This window comes from Bacillus rossius, chromosome 1 (assembly GCF_032445375.1).
Source record: "Bacillus rossius redtenbacheri isolate Brsri chromosome 1, Brsri_v3, whole genome shotgun sequence".
Lineage (NCBI taxonomy): Eukaryota > Metazoa > Arthropoda > Insecta > Phasmatodea > Bacillidae > Bacillus > Bacillus rossius.
Window position 1 is genome coordinate 259132969 of NC_086330.1, and position 20016 is coordinate 259152984.

At 38.4% G+C, this 20016-nt stretch overlaps 1 protein-coding gene across 1 annotated transcript in view; it reads right to left on the reverse strand.

The window, feature by feature from the left end:
* LOC134529979 (A disintegrin and metalloproteinase with thrombospondin motifs 6-like) overlaps positions 1 to 16159 on the reverse strand; it is a 225691-nt gene extending 209532 nt beyond the window's left edge. Inside the window, exons 1-5 of the mRNA XM_063364509.1 lie at positions 15952 to 16159; positions 11624 to 11997; positions 9154 to 9298; positions 5399 to 5598; positions 3646 to 3735 (exon numbers count right to left, since the gene is read on the reverse strand). Coding sequence (XP_063220579.1) covers positions 3646 to 3735; positions 5399 to 5598; positions 9154 to 9298; positions 11624 to 11997; positions 15952 to 16063 — 921 coding nt within the window. The 5' untranslated portion in view covers positions 16064 to 16159. The remainder of the gene's footprint in view (positions 1 to 3645; positions 3736 to 5398; positions 5599 to 9153; positions 9299 to 11623; positions 11998 to 15951) is intronic.
* Between the last annotated feature and the right edge of the window lie 3857 nt (positions 16160 to 20016).

Below are 20016 nucleotides of genomic sequence, written 5' to 3' on the forward strand. Positions count from 1 at the left end.
AAATGTGCTGTCTTTTCGTTGTCGGTGCTTCCAAATGTGCTGCCTTTTCGTAGTCGGTGCTTCCTATTGTTTTTCCTTTTTTGAAGGTGCTTCCAAGTGTGCTTCCTTTTTTTTTTGATGGTGCTTCTATTTTTTTAATGTTGTTTTGACTCTAGTATTTTAGTAAAATGTTCTTGATTTGACTAGCGTATTATTCAAACCGGTTAATGTATATAAACGAGTCCTAGAGAGCAGGACGCTTAGTTTGTTACTGCCGTCGACGGTGTACGGATCATCTAGTTTGTTTCTTCTGGTACATAAGACGTGTAATTGCTTGTTCTTGAGACTTCGATGGCATCTTTACCGACTTTAACGTCGTACTCGATGGAGGATGTACCATCGACTACGGGAACCATGACGTCGGCGCCGACGATGTTGGAGCAGATCCCGTTGGCAACGCCTCTGACAACACTGGAGGAGACTTCGATATGTGCTGTTCCACCATCAGCTGAAGTTTCATCAGCATTGAATACTTCAATAAATGAAGAGCGTACTTCGCATCAGTGCAAATACTGTGGTGCATCATTTACTATCACCTCAAATGCTCGCAGACATGAAAGAAGTGGTTGTTCTAATAATGTTCAAAGAATACAATTTCAGTGCAATAAGTGCAATAAACTAATTTCACGTCTCGATAGCTTACATCGTCATTATAAAAAATGCTCCGAGACGTATAATGAACATGGTTATTGATTTGACTCATGTGTTGTATCGGCTAATGAGACTATATATAGGTGCTATGAACTTCAGTCCGTCTCTGGCTGCGGTGATGAACGGATCGGATAGACATTTAAAGTCATGTAAAAGGCTTAGTCCGTACAATAAGAAGACTGTTTGAATCGAGGAATCCAAAAGGCTTTGGTAATTTGTCAGTGTTTTTTTTTTGTACTTGTAGTAGTGTATTGAATTTATTTAATAAAATTTTTTTAAAAGAACTTGTGGTGTTTTTATTTTCTCAAACCTAACACTTTTTTAGTATTTTTTTAATTAAAGTTGTTTTGTATCGGCCAGGGATCGAACCGAGGACGGGAATCGATCGAATCAATATGTAAATTAATGAGTGATTTATTTAATGAATTTTGGATTTTTTCCCGCTTTTCTAGCTACATTATTACATGATTTCAAGATGGCGGCCAAATTTCAAGATGGCGGAGGGCACCTCCATAATAAATGATTACTGCACTGTAGCGGGTTAGAATAAAATTATCCAGATGGAAATGTACTCTATAATACAAGTACACACAATATGGCGTACTCCAGCAGGTGGTAGCTCCTGGTAGCATGTACTGAACATAAAATGTCGGATCCATGATGGTCGACAAGGACAAAGTCAAATTTCAAGGACAATGTCTAATTTCAAGGTCAAGGTAAAATTTCAAGGTCAAGGTCAAATTTCAAGGTCAAGGTCAAATTTCAAGGTCAAGGTCAAATTTCAAGGTCAAGGTCAAAGTTCAAGGCCAAGGTCAAAGTTCAAGGTCAAGGTTCAAGGTTAAGGTCAATGTTCAATGTCAACAGTTGAGGACAAAAGTATGGTGACCAGATAATTATACTACATGGTATCGGCACACTCTAGCAGACGAAAACAAGATGGTGGTCTCCAGCGGATGAAGACAAGATGGCGGACATGATGTCATACCAGTTGACGATATATACCTTGGTATTGTTGGTGTTAGATCAGTCTAGGTAGCTTTCATGGAGGAAGGATCGACCGTGTACTCTCGCCGGGGATCGAACCAAGGACGTACATCGATATAATCAAACAGAATTCAAATACGTTAATTTTTTGATGAATTTTGGATTTTTTTCATTAAATTTGGATAATAAATAAAGATTTTCAAGATGGCATCCAAATTTCAAGATGGTGGACGTGACGTCATACTAGTTGACGATATATATGCTTCGAAAAAAGTGGTGGGAGTCAGTCTGCCTGCAACCACCATTGAGGAAGGATCGGTCGCCATTTTTATTTTTTTTTGCATTCGTCGGGTTCGAACCGAGGACTCCGAACTCCGTGTCGTTAATGTACATTTTTTAATAATAATTTATTAAAATTTTATTATTTAATTTTTTTTATAAATTTTAAAAAAATTTCATTAAAATCGGATAATAAATAAAAAAGTTAAAGATGGCGGCCGTAACGGAAATTGCAACGGTGACGTCATCATCCAAGATGACATATTCCATGATGACGTGAGGCTTATCGGAGGCTGTCGACATGGATGCTTAAGCCTACATATGGACATTTTTAGCCGCCGGGATTTTTAAGGACTAAAAACGAGAAATTTTCCCTCGAAACGGGAATTTTTCCCTCGAAAAGAGAAATTTTTAATTTGTGGAATTTTTTGAGATTTTTTGGCGGAATTTTTTTCCACAGAAATGTAAATTTTGAGGAATTTTGAGGAATTTTGGGCAATTTTTGCCCAATTTTGGCAAATTTTGAGGGTCAAAGGTCAAGGTCAAACTTGTCCCGTTACGCTATGTCCCGTTACACTCCTCCAAGATGGCCGCCGTGACGTCACAATCCAAGATGGCGGACACCGGCACCGGCACCACACCCAGAACCCGTGTCCCAGGACATACATTCCTATACTACTGATATACACACAATACCTTGTAGTGTTAACACATTACTATAAACCATTGAAATAAGTATTTTGCAATATCGCATCACAAATGTGTGTGCAATTGGCGTGCCAACTGTGGCAAACTGAACTAGAGAAGCAAAGAGCGATTCGGGTGGCGGCCCCAGTCTCCAGGCCAGCAGTATTGGTGAGGAGGAGGGAGGGTACTAGGAGCAGGGCAGGGAGAGGGTGGCGAGCGACATTATACTAGTACTTCTGAAGTCGCCACCCAGCTCCAAGCGAGAACGACATGCTATATTATACGCCGTAGCGCGTTTACGCACCAGCCGAACGGTGCCCTTATCAGTCTTCGTCGTTTTCACATAATTTTTCGCTTTTTGTAACCTAATACGAATATAATAGTATGGTTTATCTGAAATTTGGAGGGATTAAAAAGTACTGGATTTTTAAATTGAGGATTTAGTATGATTTTATTACATTACCAATACCAAAACGTTACTTGTGTTATATATCACCCACTTGTCTACCAGTAGACACAATATTGAATGAAAACACAATTTACCTATTTATAGCAATTCGGGCGATTACATATTTTCATTTTACCGTAATTTATATTGTTTTAAAAGAATTTGTTTGCTATCATTTATATAGGCTAAACTGTAATGTACATATGTATATGTCATGACTGTCTGAAATAATATAAAAAGTAACATTTTCGGTTACATTAGCCAAGAGCGGTTTGTATACCCTAAGAAATCTCAGGAATCAGCTATACAAGTTAATGAAATAACAAAAATATTCCGTATTAATTCAGATTAAAAACATTAATTCATTGTTCTGAAGCTACTGACATTTTTTTATTATCTACACGTTAATATACCCGTTGCATAAGAGTGTATTTAACAGCTCAAAGTCCACAAAAGCTGGCAGTAGAAGTGGAAATGCTATAAACAGTACAAATAAGTTTTATTAAAAGTCAATTAAAGTTACAAATTAAAAATATATAGATTAATATTAAGCTTACCTCTTGATATTCTTTGTTTAGGTATATAATCCTCACGATGTTGATGTTAATAAGGTGACCGATGCTTTCGTCATGATAGAAATCAGAAACCTGTAGAAATTTATGCAAATGTAAAAAAGTCATTAAATAAACAAAAAATCAAAAGTATGTTGCATTTTCATAACATTAAAAATAAAATAAAATAAAAACCTGGAAAATTATTCGGGAAAAAATAGAAAGTAAAAAACTACAAAAATATTTTATGGGAAATGGGTAACACAGCTTTTATTTGTAATGTTCTAAGGCATGTCTTTATGCAGTTATAAACGTTTGGTAAATATTATAAGATTAAACAATTTTTCAAAACAAAAAACTCCGGTAAATTTGAGTATTTTTTTTTTTTAGTTTTATTCCTCAATGTTAATACAATTTACTAAAACACTTAGGTACCAAATATTAAATAAAAGTTAGTAATATAATAAAAATCCACGTAATAGCCACATAAAAGAACAACTAACATATACAACATATTTCGAGAGATCTCTTCTTATACCTGCATTAAATTACCAACAAAATATGAATTGCTGTACGGTTTTAGCCACAGTATAAGCTTAACAAGTAACCAATAGATTTAAGCATAGCTAATGATGTTATTTGTTGGCTGAAAAGGAAGTGTTAATGAAGTAAAGAACTTTTAGAGAATAGGTCTGCACTATATATATATATATATATATATATATATATATATATATATATATAATAAAACAGAAGACATATTCAGGCTATATTCACGTTGTACACATAAAAATTACAACTAACGCAAAAAAAATTTCATTGGCTAACCGAAAAACCCAGGTAAACTTTTGTATGATATACTTACTTTAATATTAGTAAACAGTCATTTAAAATTTTTAAATGCTGTAGTCACATGTTTAACTTAAATAAAAATATTAAGTAGCAGATTAAGTTCAGGTTAATGATAAGGAAGAAAGAACACAGAGGGCAGAGGATAAAGTGTGTTGATGAAGGGCAGTGTTTGAACTGTTGTTGGTGGAGGGTGGACTCTACAGGGCGCACCGCGAAATCATTTTCTCCATGTTCATGATGTTGAGAATGTACTCCTCGGGGTTTCACTAGTCAAGCTCTATAACGTATGGAAGATGAAGGGCATTGTGTTGAGTGTGGTTGGCAGATGACAGAGGACTAGTTGAAAGCGGAAGGTGGAAGGTGCAGTACGCAGGGCGCACAGGGAGTGTACACTCACCATGTTCATGATGGTGAGAATGTACTCCTCGGGGTTTCACTAGTCAAGCTCTATAACGTATGGAAGATGAAGGGCATTGTGTTGAGTGTGGTTGGCAGATGACAGAGGACTAGTTGAAAGCGGAAGGTGGAAGGTGCAGTACGCAGGGCGCACAGGGAGTGTACACTCACCATGTTCATGATGGTGAGAATGTACTCCTCGGGGTTTCACTAGTCAAGCTCTATAACGTATGGAAGATGAAGGGCATTGTGTTGAGTGTGGTTGGCAGATGACAGAGGACTAGTTGAAAGCGGAAGGTGGAAGGTGCAGTACGCAGGGCGCACAGGGAGTGTACACTCACCATGTTCATGATGGTGAGAATGTACTCCTCGGAGTTTCACTAGTCAAGCTCTATAACGTATGGAAGATGAAGGGCATTGTGTTGAGTGTGGTTGGCAGATGACAGAGGACTATTTGAAAGCGGAAGGTGGAAGGTGCAGTATGCAGGGCGCACAGGGAGTGTACACTGACCATGTTCATGATGGTGAGAATGTACTCCTCGGGGTCTCGCTTGCCGTACTCGTGGTGCGCGATGAAGTGCTTGTCGGCCACGACTGTGATCTCCACGTGTCGCCCGGTGCTGGGTTCTTCCGCCTCGCGCTTGCCGTTGTAGTGCGGGTTTACGCTCAGCTCGTACTCGAACCGCTTAGCCCAGTCCTCCTCCCAGTCGCCTGGCGCATCCACACCGTCGATACAGTCATTCACACACAACAAGAGCCCTGGATGTAGTAAGGGTCCCTTTCAGCATTTTCTTGGAGTTCCTTCGGGAAACCATGGAAAACAGAATTCTGGAAACCTGGACAGTCATTTGATCAATGGTCCAACGAAAGAGTTGCAAAATCCAGAGTGAATAATATATTTAGACTATAATACATGCAAATACATAATACATTTAATAATATGCTTAACATATATTATATCTGTTAAAATGTTAAGATGCATAAAAATATATAGTTGCTAAGCATTTAATAATTATATTAAATATTCACTGTCTCGATTTGGATTTTTTCCGTGCGCTTCTGGTTATTCCTAAAAATATTTTTCTGATTTTCTCCATGTGCTGAGTAAACCAATCACTCCATGCATTTTTTTAGATATGAGACATGCAAATGTATTCAGAGTTAGGTTTAATTGGTGAATTACTGTTAGAAAATTAACCCTAAAAATATTTTAAACAAATGGAATCCCAACAAAAAGATTCATTACCCAGTCGATTACTATGTTTAAAAACACCAGAGAAACGCCTACATGCACGACAATTCCCATTCGTCTTGAGATCTAGTGAAGCCCTCCCTCGTTGCGCACGTGAGAGAGCATCTCGCATCCAAAACGAAACAGTAACAGCTTTTACAACACATCGAATTATGAATTTTTGATAATTGTATTATTATACAAGGTAACTTGTTATTTGGAGACTAGTTGCCAAAACACATCCCTGAAAATTCACAAAAAAAAAAAAAAGTCAACCACAATATTTCCGTGCAATATAAAGCATCAATAGTTTACCTAAACCAATAATTATGGTAGTCAATCAATTTATAACAAATATGGATGTACAACCAACATTTTTAATGTCCCGCATAAATGTGTTAGAAAAGGTATAAAGTTTTTACTTATAGCATTATGATAACACATTTTGGCAACTCTTTTTCCATGAATTTCCTAGTAAAACGGACATAACATATTTCATTTTTTTACAAAAAAAAAAACAATCGATTCAAACATTTCCATTAAATAATGTAATCTTATCTCTTATTTATACATACGTATAATTTTGAACATAAAAGGCGTGCCCACCCATATGTACAAATTATGCTTACATTAATTTATTTACATTCATTTTTTGTAATCTTCTACGAAGTATTCACTTATTGTAACAAAGCTATTTGTACATTCAAAGCCTACTGAAACGTATTAAAATACACTTTAGCTAGTAGAGGGTTTTTGAAAGAAAGTGGTCATAATAAAATATATAAATCAAGCCCTCGTAATTAAGTGCCCCGGGAAATTAAATGTATGTTCACATTTAAAGAACCCAGTAAAAAATATACGGCCAAACACTTTAAAAAATAAAAAAAGAGCAAATTTATAGTTTTTAATTAAGCTGGCATTTTTATAATATTTGTAAAAATTTTTAGTTGTTTTTATGCATCGTATTTTATGACATTAATTGATGCAGCAATGTTTATTATCTGTAGTTAAAAATCAAAGGTACTTGTATCTATTGCTCTAGGTCACTGTACTATTTATAATCGCGCGCGCGATATTTTGTAATAACTTTATTTTTAGGTATTTTAAGCATTGTTTTTAGAAGAATAATTTATGAACAGTTCATTGTTTCATATGTTATTGTTTGTAAGAGTAATTTGCCTTTTTTGTCACAATTAGATTCACATAAACTTTACTTAAATTATTTTGAATATGTTTTACTATCATACTTCCTTAAGTTTTAATTTAATTCTCTGAATTTCATTTGTGAATTTAATTTTCGTTATTTATGGTTCACATCCATTTCGTTTTTGAGCTGGTATTGGTATTAATGCGGCCTTATAGTTAATTATATATTTTTGACAATGCCGTTATTCGTAAACCCTGTTCTGGCGGATTATGGGAACTGACGCTACTCTCTGTTAGTGAGGGAAGTAACATTACAGAGAATTCACACATAAATTTAGTAAACGACATTTAAAAAGAAAAGAAAAATAAGAGCATTACCAATGCACCAGACTGACCATCTTTCAAAAACAAAATTCTGACATGCATTATAATAACGTCAAGCCAGCGATGCGGTGGAAATATAAAATATTAATAATCGGGAATACTGTCGCACCCGCTATTTTTGTCGCGCTGACGTCATTGGTGTGTCGAACATGATTAATGAGAAATATTCACGTGCTATTGAGATTTAAACATAAACTGGTGCTTATGCAATGGAATAACAAGTACATTGGATTAGGCTGCCATCGATAAGAAGCGGGCATCCAGTTAACGCAGTTATAAAGATCTCTGAGAATGGTTTTGTAAAGTAAATGAATAAGAAAATTTACAGTTCGCCGATGCAGAGTATGTTAATTATGAGATTTTAAATCGAACTTATTTATAATTCTACTATATGTTATATACATAAGTGTGTGATAGCTATTGAAACTGCGTATCAGTTATATGCATATCACCGTCGGCAGAGAACATCCAGATGTAAGGGAAGTACACAGCTAGAGCATTACGGCCCATGTTTGTTCCTGGACGAGGGGAGTGAAGCTAAGAGAAGCAGCCTATTTCACCTACAATGTGGCAGCAGTTTCTTTACTTCCGTACTCGCAGTTGTTCACTGCAGCAAAACAGGTGTGGCCTATTTTGGGTTGAACAGTTACAATGTACATATAGTAAGCGCAGTTGTGAAAAGATGATTTGATAAATTATTATCTGCTTATTTTCTTAGGAACAACATAAGTTATGATGGTTTATCAAAGAAAGCCAGAAAAGCTGATACAAATGTCAAAATATACCACCATATTGGTTGGCCTATGTGACTTATAAATAAAAATTACTTCATTCCATCCTCATCGTAAAGTGAATATAGATGTAGAGCACTACCAAATTGTTTTGGTCAACGACTACTGTCTACGAGAACGTGACACGTTCGTTTGACCAGTAAACATACTAACAAAAAAAACTTTTTCGTGTAAATATTACTATGGTAATACAAATCTACCAATATGTTGAAATCGCTTTAAAACCAATTAGTTACACTTTCATTCACATTTCATCAACAGAAAAAAATATCCGCAAACACCAGATATACAAAAATGTCTCAAATCGTAAATAAAAAAATATACTTGGACTCGGATTTTACCATCACCAGCTTTTGAAAGAAGAAACTGGGCTATGGGGACATGGTGACATATGTTTTGACAGTGCACAGAAGGCTAATTCCAAGGCCACAATGTGAGGCTGGACCGGAGGGGCGGTCAGTGGCCAGTTTCTACTCGGTGATTTATTATAGATAAATTGTTTCCCTGTTTGGTTTTGATACATTTTTTTAGTATATTATTGAGAGAACTGTATTGTGCAATCTTTGAAAAGTAGTTGAAAGATAAGTCTGCAAAAAAAATTGTCGAAATTTTTAGACCCAGCAGCAGAAACGCATATGCCTTCATTCAACAACGGTGTTCTCTGTATGGCCTATGATGACGCGATATAGCATCGCAAGCAAGGAGGCTACTGACCGTTCACACCGCAGAAACCAGCGCCAGGGAAAGCGTCAGCGCTGCGGTACACCACGTGCTTCATGCGGCCGTCCGCCTCCGGAGCCGCGTCACCCACCGGCTCGATGAAGTGCATGCCGGCCTCGGCGGTGCGCACGTACCCCGCCTGCACACGCAAATACACACACACACTCTCTCTATCTCGCACCCGCACTGAGGAGCGATGGCCGAGCGCCTACTAGCGCCAGTTGGAGAACTAGCAGAGCAATTGTCTGTCGCAGAAGACCAATTCTGGCAAGTAGAACTTTTATGTAGTTACTACACACAGGAAAAACCTGATGTAGGGCTTAGGCCAATTAAAAAAAAAAATACCAGCACCAAAATAACCAAACACATTGTCCAGAGGATAATGGAGGCGAAGCAGTGAGGTGGGCCCCTCGTGCCAGCGTGCGGGCCAGCGCAGCGGGTGGTTCACGGGAGGCCTCACCTCCAGGACAAGTAGCACCCTTTGCTCTACTGTATTCCGATAAGGAGCGGCGCCTCTCTACCTGAGGAGTGCCTGACGATATACAGCACATATTGAATGCTTGCGGGAATATCGGGAACCTTCGAAAGAATTTGCGGCACCAATTCTTATTTCTGGTTGGTGCGAAACAACTGCACGAGATCGTGAAGACTTCGGAGTCTTTAACTATACTCAAGAAATTTTCCAGAAGTGTGGCCTAAAGGTTGGAGGTAGCGAACACGCTCCTTGGCCCTAGGCCCCCAGATTGTCGATCCAGGCGTAGGCGCCGAAGTGTTTCCGGTGGTGACGAGCTCGGGCGCGTAAGGGGGTGAGCTGTGGGCGTGGTATGGATGTTTAGCTCGCAGAGAACCTCTAATGATTGCAGTCAGCTACAACTCGGTGGTGGAACTGAAAGGGATGGCTACTAAAGACTTGCCTCCCTTAGGGATTTCATCAGTGGATGGCATCAGTGGCTGCCATCAGGCCGCTTTCCGGAGCTGTAGGTACTATTCCATTAACATTTGCTGGTGGCCGTCTGGTTGTCGAAAGTGTCTCGGCCTCTGATATAAGCCTTTGGGTGGCGATCGTGATGGCTTTAAAATCTGGCCACTGGATTGTTGCGTTCTGGCAGCTTAAGGGTATCGATAATGTAAGGGGGGAGGGTGTCGGAAACACCTCTCATCGTAAGGTGCTGGTTGTTGGCTGGACTTGTTTGGCCTTCCAGTACGCCTATGATATCCACATTGGTTGATACCGATTTGAGGTAGGGGCATGATTTCCAAACTGAACCCTTGGCACATTGTAGCAGCCCGAACTTCAGGCAGTGGTAGCCTCGTGACAACATCTCTAGCTAGTTGTTCCCTGGTTATACCTTCAGAAGGTACAGGCAAACAGAGGGAGGAGGTGCGGCAAGTCCCAGAAAGTATTTCTCGGAAGTGTTTGGCACGTTCCCAGAACCTCTTTTGCGTTAAGTTGCGTAATTAGGAGACAACTATTCTGAGCTTCCAGTGTTAGTCGGGGGTTCTGATGACGTGTCACTTCGGAGGGCTATGATATCTTTCCAGGATGGACTGTCCCAAGTATATAACACGACGCCGACCTCAAGCGAGTGACTGAGGAGCTGATAGTGACACCGGCAGTGAGTGGGAGACTGGTGAGAGATGAGGAGTGAACAGGGTGAGTGGTCGCTTGGTGAATGGTAGTGAATAACGTACGTGCGCTTCGTGTGAGAAGATTAGTGCATCAGGACGGGTAAGTGCGCGACGATTAAGTAATGCGAGGCAGAGGTGAGCGGTAAGAGACGAACAGGAGAGGGAGCCACTGTTGTGCCGAGCTCCAGTGGGAAGAGTAAAAAGTTAAAGTGCAAAGGTGCCTTTAATTTGTGGACCATTATTTAATTTGTTGTAAATTAAAAAAATATGGTTCTTTTTAGTTAATAAATAAAATTGTAGGTAATTAATTAGGATATTCTTTCCGGATATGTTTTTTCCACTTGTAAGAAGTAGGGATAGCACTAATTAATAGATTTAGGATCTAAATTATGAATTAAAAACACAAAAATAAACATATTTTGAATATTCGGCTTTTCGAGGATGTAGTTGGCACAGGCGGCTGATAGAGCACTCCATTAAGGAGGATTAGGCCCCACCATTTTGGATTTTTCCAATTTTTTGCTATAATTATTATTTTGAGCTATTTCTCCTAATTTTAGCACGTTCAAGGAATAAATAATATCTCCCAGATCTTCTTTACCTGGTTGCAACCACATATTTACTGTCTCTAGCCTGTAAGCGCCGTGAGAAAATAACATTATTTCACGCAGGCGATTACAACTATCATGATCATCAAACCAGTTCACGAGTGTCTTTTCAACAAGTAGCCAAAGCTAATTAAAAAAAAAATCTCACGGAAGCTTTAGGTACTACAAGCGGTATGTAAATATTTGAGACGGCAAGATGGCAAGATGGCAAGATGGCGAGGCCTCACCATGCCGTCGCAGAGCGACAGCGCTGCCCGTACGCCGCGGCGGTTGCGCGCCCCGCCGGTGTAGTGGCACTGCCGCCCGCTGGGGCGCTCCAGCCGGGTCTCGTTGAGACGGGCCCCCGGGTACTCGCGCAGCGCGGCGGGCGCCACCAGCGCCGCGTTGGGCCGCAGCTCCAGCAGGTAGACGTCCCGGCCCAGCTGCAGCAGGTAGTACACGCGCAGCTCGTCCGAGCCGGAGCGCTTGGAGCGGCCCGGCCCGCCCTGCGCCGGCCAGTCGAAGAACTGCGCCAGCTGGTAGGACGCGAAGCTGCCGTCCTCGTGAGCGCGCTGCGGGTATACCAGCTGGTAGTCGGCGCCCACGTCTCGTGTGTACCGCCCTGCGCACACCACCGCACTGCTCTCTGGCTGGAGAGCCTATTCCAGGTCGTTAGGGACGATAGTGTGTGTTAGTGGTGCTTCTAGCGCGGTATCGCCTCTATGCACAACGCTCTGAACTGGCGCGCAGTCTTCTCGTCGTGCATAAGGCAATTGTGACATTTGGGTGGTAGGCATAACAATGTAAAACGGAGACATTAAAATAAGGGTGTCCGTTCAGTGTTTTCAAGAATCTACCTGATTTTTCATGCCTAAAGATTTTTCTGATACATAGTTTTAATTTATGTTTGTATGTCTATAAACTATGATTTTCTGTTGTAAAAATGAATTTACCCGTAGCGATTGTTTGAACAATTTAAATGTTGATGCGCTGCAGCGCCATCTAGTAGTGGCTTACAAAAAATGGATAGCATGAAAACCTTCTCCATGAAAAAACATTTCATTGCGCCAACTTTCATGGCGATCGGTTAAACGGTGTCGGAGTTTATCAACGTCATACATACCTACATACCAACATCAAATTATATATATATATAGATTATATTGTTATTAAAAAAGTTTAAAAAACAATTCCAGAGTAGAGATTAGAACTACGCCGCTTGAGGTTACCACGCCAGCTTCCAATCGCTGTGCTATTAAGCCTATTGTATTATAATCTGTGTATTGCCAGATTTTAGGTATGTTAAAACTTGTGATTATGAATATTGTTACGAATACGAGAGAACAGACCACAATGCCAGGTTCGGAGCTGACTGGCGGCCCTGCACGGCCACTGGCGTCACGCGCCAGGTCACCTGCCATCCACTGACGTAAGGCAAGCTACGCGTGCCTGGCCGGATTACAAGAGTCATAGCTGCCCCCTCCCCATCCACTCCCCACGCATCGTCCTTCCTCGCCAAGGTTATCTCTCGCTGAGCGGCCTTGGGAATTCCGCAGGACGCCACGCGGAGTGGCGAGAATAAACACCACTTTTCTTGATGTTTCGGGCATCGGTTCGGCCCGGCATGACGAGACTCTTTACAACCGCACTTGTCGATTTGAGAAGGGAGCCTCAGATACTTAAGCAGTGACGCCGGCCTCCGCGAGAGTCCCGCGACAAGTTCCGAGCGAGTTCCGAGAGTGAAGGGAAGTGCGACATCGGCGAAGAGGGTGAGAGACCCCCTCGAGAGTGGTGCGACGCGGAGCGACGAGAGTGCAACCGAGTGGCGCAAGACTGTGTGTGTGTGGACAGGCGCGAACCACTGTTGAGCCCAGCTCCAGTGAGGAGTGTAAACTGTGGAACATGACAGACATTGAGTGACTTGCGAATAAACATTTTTAAGTGCCAGTGATTGGTGATCGGACATTTTTAAGCACAATTATTTATTAGTAATGTAAATATTAGTAATTAATAAAAATGTAACAAAACTTAATTGGAAAATTCAACTGGGCTATCCCTTACGAACCCAGTTCTCCCCACATAGGTCGTAACAATATTTTATCATGACTATTTTAGTTAACTAAATATATTCCAGGATAGTTTCATTATCATAAATTTTCATTCGGCACATCAATACGTTTGGTATGGCCCTCTATGTTTACCAAAGTGATTATATACTGTTTTACGTTGCTAAACGTGGGTCCGCCATCTTTGTGACACACTTCCATTCATCGACTTCCGTTCCATTTTCATGAAATTACTCCTACCAAATGCTGTATACAGAGAGCTAAGATGTTTACAGTTCAAAAAACTTGGTTGGTAGGTGTTGCGTGGTTGCAACGTTGCGTCCCTTGCCCCTTTCATGGTTCCTAAACCTGGCCTTACCGTCGAGCTGTGCGCATGGAAGACGGCCCGCAGAGACCCTGCAGTGTTAACTGTGGTGCACGCGCCTTTGGTGGGTTCGTAGACACGAAGCGCGGAAGTCTCACGATATAGCAGTGAGAAAATGCCTGTTTTTCCCTTGTTGAAGCGTGTGGAGTGGGATAAAATTTTTACCAAACACCAAATGTCCTTGAATATATGTTCCGTGTAGTTCCTAATTATTTTTCTTGTATTTGATTTTTTTTTGGGTCAGTAAAATTACGAGAATTTGTTTTGACAAATGACGTAACGGGCACATTTGAAAAAGACCTCATCCTACGGAATGTTTCCTCACAGCACATGCAAACATGATTTAATGTGAACTGCCCTGCAAATGACCTGTATTTTTCGACTAAATATAAGCTACATGGGGGCAAAGTCTCAACGAATGTTGTCAGTGTGATTTTACAAATAAGCATGTTCATTAAATATATATATATATGTATGTGTCTGTATGTGTTAAATACAATCACAACTGTGAAAGTATATTGGTTACGATATAGTAGATATTTAATAGATGTTTGTGTACTTTACTAACCAAACATCGTACCGCACTGAATCAACTTTTGGAGTAACGAATCAATGAAATGTTAACATTTGCACGCCTTTTCTTCTCTATCATACAAACTTTTATAATTTGGAACTACACAAGCATAACGACGCGTTAAACTAGTGTCTACAAACAGTAAGAATGTGCAATTCGAATGATAATTTATTAATAAACACACGGCTTGTGTCATTTTCCGCTACTTTATCGTTGTATGTTTACTCTGACGAACATTATGTACTTGTTCAATGGCGCAAGCAGTAGTAATACAGCCAATTAATACATTTAAGTTTAATGGTACCTCTGTGTATTTCCACCTGTTTATTCAAAGGTGTAATTTAACCTCTTATTCATTGTTATTCAATATGTACGTTCGTGCAATTGAAGCAATACCTGCAGTAAAATTGTTTTGGAAAAACTTGTGAAAAATAAGACGGTAATTGCTAAAAAAAATTAATACGTTAAATATGTGAAATTACTAAAAAATTTTTCGTCATTGTAGTTTTAAGCCGATCTCTACCCACACAGAATATAACTACCTACATTCTGGGACAAATTGAAGAAAGCACTCGTTAGTGTTGAGGTCCTGGACAGTGATGGATGCATGGGGAAGTGTTTTTTTTTTGGGGGGGGGAGGAGTGGTATACCCGCCCCTGAAGTTAGTAAATTGTGGGATTTGGGTAAAAGCAGTTTGTTATTAATGGTGTTGCAAGGTAAACTGTTACCACACATTAAATCACAAGCCACAAAATAAGTGATGCATGTTGAGAATGATAATTTAACTAACCAAACACCTTGTTATAGACGTAAATTTAATGAATACAAAAATTATTGTTAGCTATTATTTATTAAATACCCTCCCGAAATAAATTCCTGTGTCCCCCATTGCTCTTGGACTCGTCACCAACCACAATCATCATGCAATCATTATAAGACGAGCATTCATTACTTCATTTCACCCTTCTCATTAGCACCGCTGCAGCTGCAGGATCCCGAGACGTAGCGAGTGTCTTAGAGTATTAGTCCGTAGTAATTTAAATGTTTTTTTTTTTTGCTTCGTCACTTTGTATATATACAGCTTCTGTTTCTAAATTTCTCTAAACTTGAAAATACAACCAAAAATTTCGTATCTGGTAAAAGCCTCAGTCACTCTCCTGAATGTTCTTCATTTAGGGGGCGCGGAAAAAAAAGGGCTTGTGTGGAAGGCCTAGCGCCATATAAGGAAAGCGCGTTTATTACATTGTCTGCGTGTTTGTTACGACCATTATCAAACAAGTGTCGCAAAACAATTCAAGTAGTTACCCTTATGTGTGATGAATTAGTTCCTTTCATTAGTACGCCAAGATTCTTGATAGGCTAGCAGGTATGCACTGCCATCAGAAATGCTCGGAGTGCGACAAACACCAGAGTACTGAATATAAGTTTTAATGATAGGCCTCATTTTCCCAGTTAAGGGGTTTTTAAATAATTTTAAGTGCTTGAGACTTAAATATTTTATATTTTAAAATAGTTGCTAAGTGTAATTTAGCGTACAACATTCCGTAGAGAACTGAGATAAACAGCACTCACCTTGAAACGTCGTCATTTCTGAAGAAAGTGACACATGTATTAACATCAGTGTTAATATAACAAAAAACATGTAAGTTATGTTTGGCATATTCAACCCGTTATTGTTCATCATAAAATTATTTGTTTGCTGCAGAAAAAATCATCATATAAAAAGCTAAAACAATTGTTTCATCAAATACTCAAATACTCTTCATAGCAAAATCATAATAATAACAACAACAAAAAGAGTTCATGTTCTCTTCCAAATCATAGTTATATGTACATTGTTTAAACCTTGTGATACTTCCCTGTTGCTTTAAAATAATTATTTCTCATTGAATAACACATGAAAAGTATGCTCTTTTCTTTGCTTCTGCCAAACATAGAGCTTTGAAGTGCTATTTAGTGAAAATAACAAGCAACCATTTTATAATAGAGACAATCTATACGTATGCCGCGAACTGGCTCCGCCTTAGGACCTTGGACAAACTTCATGTTGGCATCCAGTAAAAAGGTTAACATTAAAAAAATGCTTTAAACCAGTTGTAATAACTTATGAAATAAATTTAAAAAAAATCGAGCCAGCAGCGTTTAATTAAACCACTGCCTGACGTACACCAAGCAGAGTTGGCATCAGCGGTAGTATATAATACTGGTGCTGGTGCAAGATTCTGGTGTTGAAAGCCATCTTGCTTACCGTCATTTATGATTCCACCATCTTGGAATTCTATATCTTTCCGCCATATCTTGTTTGGCCATTTTGAATTATGACGCCATGTCTTCGATATTAAAATTCTATAATTACCAAAAAAAGTTCATAAAAATTAAAAAAAAATTCAATAATGTTTTTATAAAATTTAAATAAAAACGCACTTACATCATGCACCTTGGAGTCTTCTGTTCGAACCCAGTAAATTTTTGATTAAAAATGGCGACAGGTCCCTCTTTCATGGTGGCTTGTGGCAGACTGGCCCCCTTTAATAATACCAAGGAAATATATATTTTTGCAACCAGTATGATTGATGGTGGTCATCATGGATCCACCATCTTGTTTTCGTCTGGTAGAGTTAATTTCTGACTTATTGGTTTAATTTTTACTCGCTAGAGTGCAGTAGAGCCAATCACAAGATCCTCAGATGCTTGGGTGTAGGTCCTGAGGGGTGGGCCTCCCCTAGAATAAATAAGCCCCTCCCTGGGAGGCAACATTTTGTGATTTTAAAGTTAATGATTTACACAACATACACGTCAAATTAGTATTTACAATAGAGTAGGATAGCTGAAGGCAAAAACAAACATTCCGACTACAGAAACTTTTACATACTTTACATTCCTACTCACGAGTTACGTTATTATTTTCCCCTATCCCTTCTGCGAAAGCCATAATTTGGAGATTTCCAGCGTGAACTTCGAAAACCCTAATTCCTAGAAACTGCACATTCACAAGGCCGAAGCTAGGGGAGAGCTCCGTAGGTATTTCCTCCACGTTGTTGCCCAAATAGGTACCTTACACTCTGAAGTGACAGTCTTTTAGTTTCCACGTAGTCTATTTTTAATGTCGTTTTGCGCTCGTGAGCGTCACTCTACTGCTTTCATTGCAAACATCAACATGTACAAGCTTTTGACGCAGAAGTAACCGAAAACAGACTTGATTCTCCCCTGGTAAGCTTGACAATTTTATAAGTAGTGAAGATTATTTTGGTAAAATATGTTATTAAAGTGATTATGTGACGTTAATTTTTTCCTGTAAATACACAATTTAATTCTTTAACAGTAATTATAACATATATGGCTTTACTTAGGTATTGAAACTTATATACCATTTTCTGGAATATTTAAGTTCATCTGCATTATGTGAGGCTAGCTACTCTGTATGTCATATGTGAATATACAGGAATAAGATCGTTTATCACCAATATGGAATTTAAAAACAATCCTATTTTATCATCAAACGCAATACAGGAATGTCACCAATTTTATAACATTACGTTATTTGATAACCGCACCACTGCACGAGTAAACAGAAGTAAGAGTGAGAAAGGAGTATTTAAACGTAAAAAATCTGTATTTAAGTTTGTGGCTTAGAGAATTATAACGATTTCTTAAAATAATTATTTTATAAATAAATAAGAAGGAAGTAAATGTGTCTTTTTAATGACTTTAAGCAAGTGACATTTTAATTAAATAATTAAATGTCAAAATACTAATTCTAGCTTACAATAAATAGAGACACAGAAATTTCTGAGGTTCAAAGAGCTATATGCTAAATTTCATATTTCTGTCTCTAATTGAGTTTTTTTCATTTGTTAACTGGCTGATGCCTTACTAAAAAAAAATAATAATCTTGAAGGGGTTGAATATAATTCGATCATTCACTTGTTGTTGGTCCGTTTATTGGCTTTGGGTCTTAATGTTTATCAAAAACTATGAACACCTAATTTCACGAACAGATTTGAAGCAGAGTATGTGTTGTCAAAAGTGGAAACCCGCCGAGAAAAAACAAATTTGAGATGCTTGTAATAAGATCTGTTACCCAACTATTTAATTTTTACTGTTTGTCTTAGCAACTTTATTGGTATCTACCATGAAGCTGGTATCTTTTTATTCACTTAAGAGAATAGAAAAAAATTTAAGGAATATTATGACCAAAAATTAATTGGCTTATTAATGAAGTCTATGCATTATTCTGTACCTTTTTAAGCAGACAATGTGTTAAGTGTCACGAAAAAGGAAAATAAGGTTGCTTTCTTACTACATGTAATTTTTTTAACATAAACTTGACATTTGTGTTTCATGTTATTAATAGCATTAATGTGTATGTATTTAGGACTTGTGATGAAATAATCAAACAATTGAAATGAGAACAAATTATTCGAAAATGTGTATATGCTGAAGTACTAAACGTCCAATATTCGCTGAGATTTTAGAATGTCATTAATTTCTATGTAAAAATTTTCGAGTAGGCCTAATCCACAAAAAAAGTAATAGATCCCTCCTTCATAACATTACCGCCTTGGCTCATTGCTGCAGATCTAGAAATGCTATATTTTACTGCCTCAAAACAAATATTTATTAGATAAGCCAAGATCTTAGTTCTGAGACATGTTGCTTACAAGAGGGGAATGTTTGATTATTCATATTAAGATATTTGCTTTAAATAAATGAGCCAAAATATTTCAGAAAGCTTTCATCTAACGAAAATAGTATTAACTCTAAAATATAGGACACAAAACTCGAACCGAAATGTTTGCTGTAACCACAATGTTTGTGTAAGAGTGTCGTGTGTGTGTGTGTGTTTTATGAAATATTCGTAGAAAAAACTAAAATACTATCTTAAAGATTGGGTTGAACAATTAATATTTTTATGTGGTTTTACATTCCGATCATACTAACGTAAAAGTACACAGCTTTCCTTATGCCTCATTGCTCTTTTAATGTTTTGGATGTCCTCTGCAGCGAACCGATTCAGACATAATAAAACTATATGAATTCTTTTATTTTGTTAGGGCAACGAGAGAGAAGAATCACAACCTAGCAAAAATCAGACACAGCAAACAGTATCATTGTCAAACTGCGAAAGGAAAGCGAAATGTTGTAACCGTGATGCTTGCAGTGACAGTAATTTGAGTTCTATGTCTGAGAGTAGTATGTTATACCCATAAAAAATATTAAGTGTGACAGATTTAGTTCCGATTCTAAAACAAAGTGGTCGGGTACGAACCTTTCAAAAACACTGTAACAATAATTCTTATGGCTTACCACGAAACCAGAGGTAGGAGCTCTTTGTCGAGTATGCATAACCGTTTTCAGCGACTTCACAAAATGCACAGATACAGCTTTTATTACGGATGGTTTCCGAAATTGGAAAAATGCTCTAGAAAAATTTAAAACTATGAAACAAGTAGAAACCATGTTTTTTCTGTCCAAAATTTATCCCACAACTTCACTACCGATTAAAAGCCAGTTGAATTCTCATGAAAAACAATAGCAATCACAGGCTCAAGCTTGCTTGCTGAAAATTTTCAAGTCTTGAAACTTTATTTGAGGTCACAATGCCTGTAATGGAACATTCATTCAAGTCCTACAAAC